Here is a 6920-nt window from a genome sequence, read left to right on the forward strand (position 1 = left end):
TGAAACACCATAATAATTTATATTGGCTATAGGCAGAGGTTAGCTTAGTTGGGTAAATAGCAGTCTGCGTTTTATTTAAATCTGAAGGTAAATATCTTGGTAAAAAAGGAAACGAAAAAGTCTTAATTAAACGAAACACAATTCTCAGTTTTTGAATGTAAAACCGCAAAATGATAAATTTATTGCGTCGAAGGAAAGTGAATCGACTGAAGTTGCACTTGATTTCATGCTTCGTGTTTTGGTGTTGTTACTTTTATCAATATACTGCGTTTTTCAGCCATTAAGAGGGAAAGTTGACCTTTTTCTGTTTCAGATCTTTCTTACAAGGAAAGCTTTACGTTTTGAAGATGACGGCTGGCGGCGCAAGTTAATAATTTAGAGCGACGAACTCGTGCGCAGTAAAGTATTTCATCACTACATTTCACAAGCATTCAATTTCTTCAAGCCGACTTTTGATTTTCAATCATTCAAACAAACCGCGACTTAATTGACATCTGTCAATCTACAAATGCTTAATGTGTTTCTTCGAGGCCTCGTTCTTCTAAATTACTAGAGCTAACAATGCTACGACTCAATTTTTATTTTTATAATTGCCACATTTTGACGATCCTGTTTGATGTGTTTTTCTCACGAGATAAGCCGCAAAAAGACAAATTATTTAAGTGCATATCTTGTAATTTTTGCGGGGGTAAGTGATTATGTCAAGACGCAGTTTTGTGGGAGGCGACTTTTTGCCAACGCCTCATTAACTGAATTTCTAGAACTTGACGATTGCGGGAATCTTAATCCATTCGATATGGAATGATAGAATCGCGTTTAATTTATTTCTTGCTTTTACGGAGCAGAATGTCTCAGCTTGCCTAATATTTTATTCCTGTTTCATGATAGGACGAGCTATATCATACCCCCGCAAGTCCCGCCCGAGGAAGCATATTTAGTTTTGACTGTAAACCGACCTTGATCTACCAAGTGACAACACAGTGTCCAAATCTACACTTCCATACCAAATATCACAAAACGAAGTCGACTTTCATCGCCTGCTCTTTGCATTTTGTTTCGTGCATATTTGCAAATTATTCATATTCCACTGGATTGAATAGAATTAAAGGAAATCGCTAAATCTTTTGTGCCTCATACTTATTTTATACTCCTGTAAATATATGCATTTGAAGATTACGTATATTGTTATGTTTGAATTATTGTTTTCAAGAAATCTTGTCTTCCTATATTTGAAGGACTGAGAAGTTGTACAAAAAAAAAAGAAAGGAAAATACGTTGTCGAACAACGAGGTAATGGGATCTACGCGAATCAATCTTTTCTTTTCATTTCTTAATGATCAAACCGCAGGTCGTGTTTAATCGCGAGATCTTTCCGAGAGATTGATCTACGAACACTTTCGAAATTGTGTCTTTAACGCTTCACGCATTAGCTTGAGAACAAAGAGCATGTCCTTATCTCAGTTTCCTGTGCAAAGCTGTGGAAGCCGATTGTTAACATCTTTCAAAAGTGGATTTTCATTTTAAACCGTTCCTAAGTGAAATTCTTCATTTTCAAAGTCTTTTTGCTCCAATAACATCAATTGGCGCGGGTACTCAAAACAACTAAGATAGCTATAAATTTCTGTAGAATTCTGTGGGTTATGTGCAATTAATTCATTTAGCTATTGGTGCCCGGTCTCCTGATGTTCTGGGACTCTCGCTCTAGCCTCGCTTCTGAATTTTTTACACTTGAGTTTTGATCGCTTGAGTATAAATTGGTGGAAGCCTCTTTTAAATGTTCGGCGCTTTTGCCGGCTGTGTGGCCGCTTAACTGAACCAACAACAAAAAGATCCCCAATCTGACATAAATGAAAATGTAGCGAAATCGCTTTTTTTTATGGAGCCCAGCCATGTTTATTTGGTCAAATTTCAAGTCAATATGTTCCTACACTCAAAACGTATGTTATTGAGTTTTGTTTTCTCGCAGACGTTCCTAATTAAGTTTGCCTGTCTTCTCCGGCTAAATTGTGTAGTTTTCATAACGCACTTAATGTTTCGTGCCAGAGACCCATTTCTGGCGCTTCTTTTCATCTGTGTTCGAAAACCGCGCGCCATAATCTCGTCGCAAATGGGCGAGGATTATTGAATCGGCAACGAAATGGACTCAATTGGAATAAATCGGAAGGGAGGAATTCCCCATTCTCTTCACTAATGCGTGTGAGATTCTTCTCTTTCAAAAAACCGAAAAACACCTGCCACCTCATTAGCATGAAGGAAACTTTCCGAAGCAATTAATTTTCCCCAAACAGAGGCGCGAAACTCTTCTGATGTACTTCCTGAATCTGAAAAAATACTTCACACCGCTTGGTCTAGGAAGGAGTTAATGACGAGCAATGAACCAACACAACAGAGAGGCGCGCTGTCTACGCTGGCCTCGTACATGTTGACGGACGCGCTAAAAAAAAAACGGTGGATCAATCTCGAGAGTGTGACGCATGCGTGATAGCTTGGACTAGCAGGTTGAAAATATAAAGTTCGGTGATACGAGGAGATAAGATCTCATATTTTTAACTGCTTGTCTAAATAGTCCATGGAAGCACATCCGTTTCTATATTGAAACTTGCGGCGATGGTGAAATGGATTATTTGCATGAGTGGCACAGGACATACAAACGTGTACACAATGAAATTGTATTAGCGAGCCAATGGTATTGTTTGCCGAAGCGTAATTAGAGCCAGTGATAATTGTGACAGTGGTTTTGTGTGTGGCACGTGTCTCTTTCGATCGGAACACTCGGAAATTGACAACCCACGAGACCAAAACAAATTCTATGCGTAGAGGCTGAGTTGAAAGGGCAGCAGGAAATTATGCACAAACTTCTCGCTGCGCGAAATACTCAAAAATTTCACTTTCTTGACAAAGAGACGAACAACAAAAAATTTAAACTGAAGAATCGAGGGTTTTATTGCGCCGTATTCTAAAACTAGCGGTACCATCCAATCTTGATATAGGGGTAGCTTATTGCTTCCGACGTTTAAGTGAAGTATTTTAACCTCTCTTTTGACGAATTTCCAATTTACATGAATGCTTAATTTTTGTTCCGCAGATCGAGTACTGCTTAGAAATGTAAATGACCGGTTTCCTTTTGAGCGACTCAGTCGTTTTCAATAAATAATTAATTCTTTGTGGCAATAGTTGCTTCAACCCACGAAGAATATTTTCCCAGAGAAAGATAGAACGAAAACTGTTCTTATTTTAATAGATATTTTTATTCACGTTTTGCTGACCCATCAACGATTTTAATTTCTTTCAGTGTCTTCTTATCTCGTTGAAGGAAAATTTTTCTGAGAAGAAAAATAATTTACAGGCAGAATATAAGAGAATAAGATCAATTTGATTTATTTTACATATATATAGATATATATATGTCTCTCTTTCTCTCTGTTTCTTTTTTTTTCTACAAAATTCGCTGTTTCTTTCAAAAGGAAATAATTTATTCGGCAATCCAACAAGAAGCTAAGATAAGCGGGAAGTGTTTGACAGCTCATCTTGTCTGTAGATGTTAAATTGCGCTTGAAGGCCGCGTATAAATAATTATATTTTGAATTTTCGTCTTGACCATTTTGGGCTGTCTATTCTGTTTATTGAAGAACCAAATTTCTCCCTGGCGGCTGTTAGATAAGTCCGCGTCGCAAACATGAAATTGTTCTCGGATCCTTTTGCGGAAAACGTCTTTTCCCCATTTTCGTTTGCGTCCAATTTGGCTTCATCGCGCTTGTTGCCACTAGCTTGTGGCTCATTCAGTGAGTTTTTACCAGTTGTTTATGCTCATCTAGCGAAGCGTCTTTCGTCGCAAAATTTCGATCATGTTTGAGCGCTTTCCCGTCAGAACGATGTTGGCACGTTCGACGCCGTCCGCACTCTTGGCTGACCACAGGCGAAAACCGTCTTGCCAAATTCATTTTTGTACTCCTCTTCGGTTTTCTAAAAGACAAAAGACAGACAACAAGGTGGAGTTAGAGCTTGTAAGAAAATTATTCAAAACGAATCCAGTCAAAATGACTGGACGCGCTCTTATAAAATAAATTTTCATATACTACATGGGCGTTACCCAAGTAAAGGACATCTTCTCCAACACGATCAGATATATGTGCTTATTCGCTGCTATTTTACGTTGCTTTCTTGTGAGGAATTAAAAAATATGCCGAACAAACAGTGCAGTAACAGACTAACAAACCCATCTGGTTCGGGGCGGAAAGCTCTCCCTGCTTGAACTTCCTGAGTAGAGATGTCGCTCGTTTGTCAAGAGAAAAAATAGTTTAAAATACTGAATACACTCTGTATCCCCCGAAGAATTCGCGGTAAATATTCAGAATAAGCTTAGCATATTACAGGTGTAAATATAAAAGGTACAAGATTTTAAAACTCTATCCATGAAATTGACTGATACAGAAACAAGTGCTAGGTGATTCGGTGCGATGCCAAATAATTTTAACGATGCCGAATCGAGGCGAATTACACCAGACGACGGCTAAGTTAAACTAACACCGCATCAACTGCTGACGAAATCTACGGTATCTTAGGCACAAAATCGCGCCTGAAAAGAAGCCATAGTCTGAAAATATGCGCTAAAGAACCTGTTGTATCCATTTTAACAACAGATCGTCGGCAAGCGCGCTTTTCAGATGCGATGCGAGCGGCGCGTTTGGCCGAGTTGTAGTACGCGTACGTAGAGTTGATCATTGACTGGCCTCAGTGATGCACTGATTGTAGTACTTACAAAGTCAGACGCGGTTATCCAACTCTGGGTTTGTGGACCAGCTGCTTCATGTTCAGCTTCCATTTGATGTTTATTGGCCATCGCTAGAACGTGTTGCAGGTGCCGAATGTAGTCGATTGCGCTACGCAGCGTTTTAACTTTGGACAATTTCTTGTTTTTAGGGTCCGTAGGCACGTGTTTTCGCAGCCGCATGAAACCGTCGTTGACCAGTTTAACGCGCTTTCGCTCCCTCGCGTTCCGTCGCGCTACCACGGCCGGTTCTTTTTGCTTGGCACTAGTAGCTGCTCTTCGTCGGCGGGTTTGGCCCAGTACAGGTGACAACAGCGATAGTTTAGCTGGGGGCCGCAAAACATCCGAACCACCTTCCTCAGTTCTTTGATGCGGATAGCAAATAGTCGTGGTTGGGATTGTAAAAGCTGAACTTTTTGGCATATCCTTCACAGACATTGTTTATGCCGGCTTCTCGCCCAATACAATGCAGTCTTGAGTCGAGCTAGCGCCGTGCGCACTTCAATTTATACTCGGGGATATTCTGACCTTGTGCCAGGCTCGCGCCGTATGTTTGTTGTGCTAATTCAGTCAAGCGCCCTGACACGCGCCATGTCAAACGGATTACTTTAATACCATTGGCTGGTGGCGCAAGACAATGACCAATGGCAGCGCCCGAAAGACACTCGAATGGTTTTCCGCGCGCCAAAGGCCGATTATGTTGTTATCTTTAGCGCACAGAGAGTTGAATATCATTTCCTTGATTATCGACCGTGGCCATATTCAATACATTGAATTTACAGCGGGGTATTACCACCTTGTTTTAACACCTCAGTGAAAATATTACCGACATTTGGACATGACCTGTATTCTCCCAGAATCAATTCGGCGAGGCGCAATTTTCTCCGATAATGGGTCTTCTATTATGTTCGTTATTAATTAATGCTTTTCAGAAATGACAAAGATATGACAGGACAAATAAAAATTGCTAGTACAAGAAGAAAAAAACACAAAAACTTTTTTCAGAACATGATGTGAAAATTGGACAGTGCGTCATGTAAATTACAGTCACCGAAAGTTATTTTGCCCCAAGGCGCCTTTAACTTTTCTCAGTTTAGGCCGAAAATTATCTTGGAGGGTTTTAACTCGCTATATCGGCGCCAATATTCGACGATTTCGAATTTTTGCCATTATGTTTTTGATCCGATGTTTTTTATTAACGAGCAAAGGAAAACACTCATTGATGAGAAGCAGTTTTCATTTACAGACCTTAGCTGAGAGATCAATTTTGCTCTGTATGAGTTTTCCAATTGTTGGCGCCATCTGCTGCCAAAGAAGGCAAGACACGTGCCCTCAATAATTCATACTAACTGGGTTCTGTTGGTCAAGAGGCTGTACTGCGCACGCGCCGTGCATAGATGAGTTACACCTGGCATACTAAGCAACGATTCTGGTGAAGTTATTGAGATCAAGGTCGTTTCTATCAAGCTACGCTTGAAATTCAATTAACTGAAACCGTGCTGCACAGGGGAAGCTCTCAAGATCTCACTCTCGGTTAATGTTAACGGGCATTCTGAAACTACGTTTTCTTCTCTTTTTGTTGGCGGGCTATGTTATTGACAATGGCCATTGATCGAGGAAAAAAACAAAACAATCTCTCTTTTATCCAGAATAATAGAAAAATTCGCCATGCTTAGTCATCAATAGACCGATTAATTATTGGTTTTGTTTCGCGCCTGTTTCGCTCTCATCCAGACAAGTGAATGTTTGGGTTTTGGTCCTGTTTTGCGTTTAAAGCTTAACAGAAAAACTCCGCCCAGGACTTAAGTTTGAGGTAACGCAGAGCACCACGTGACTTAGCTTGAATTTTATACACCGCTTGGAGATCAAAACAGCTTGAGAAGGAAATAAAGGAAACAGTGTGTGATAAGGGTGTTTGGTTTATGATTTAACGCTCGATGTCTCACATTCGGGAAATAACCTCTTTTCAGGTGTCGCCGCACGCTTCACGAGAAGAGTCCCGGACCGCTATACTGAGCGTTATGTTGGTGTAAATGCCCTTAAGATACCTGTTGAGCACGTTTGATCTTGTACGATATTGAACGAGTTATTTGAAGAACCGGTTTTTCAAACCCCTTAAACCCCTCTCTGGACAAGTCCATTAAGATGCTAT

At 40.3% G+C, this 6920-nt stretch overlaps 1 protein-coding gene across 3 annotated transcripts; it reads right to left on the bottom strand.

Moving 5' to 3' along the window:
• Positions 1-3253: 3253 nt before the first annotated feature.
• Positions 3254-5636, bottom strand: LOC145478684 (uncharacterized). 3 transcript variants are annotated; one of them, XM_081456786.1, is made up of 2 exons: positions 4760-5634; positions 3254-3963 (listed from the first exon to the last, which is right to left on the bottom strand). In XM_081456786.1, the coding sequence occupies exons 1-2, from the start codon at positions 5204-5206 to the stop codon at positions 3865-3867; spliced, it is 546 nt and encodes a 181-aa protein (XP_081312912.1). In that variant the 5' UTR covers positions 5207-5634; the 3' UTR covers positions 3254-3864. The 3 variants fall into 3 exon arrangements, 2 of the variants coding, with proteins under 2 accessions (XP_081312912.1, XP_081312914.1); XR_014048310.1 differs by having other exon boundaries at positions 3887-3963; positions 4217-5636; XM_081456788.1 differs by having other exon boundaries at positions 3895-3963; positions 4617-5636.
• Positions 5637-6920: the final 1284 nt, after the last annotated feature.

This window comes from Orbicella franksi, chromosome 2 (assembly GCF_964199315.1).
Source record: "Orbicella franksi chromosome 2, jaOrbFran1.1, whole genome shotgun sequence".
Taxonomy (NCBI): Eukaryota; Metazoa; Cnidaria; class Anthozoa; order Scleractinia; family Merulinidae; genus Orbicella; species Orbicella franksi.

Bases quoted from the DNA above. Each gene is read 5' to 3' on its own strand.
- LOC145478684 (XM_081456786.1), bottom strand. From the start codon at position 5,206: ATGTCTGTGAAGGATATGCCAAAAAGTTCAGCTTTTACAATCCCAACC. The intron at 3,964-4,759 runs GTAAGTACTACA...TTTGTCTTTTAG, and splicing joins GGATAACCGCGTCTGACTTT to AAAACCGAAGAGGAGTACAA.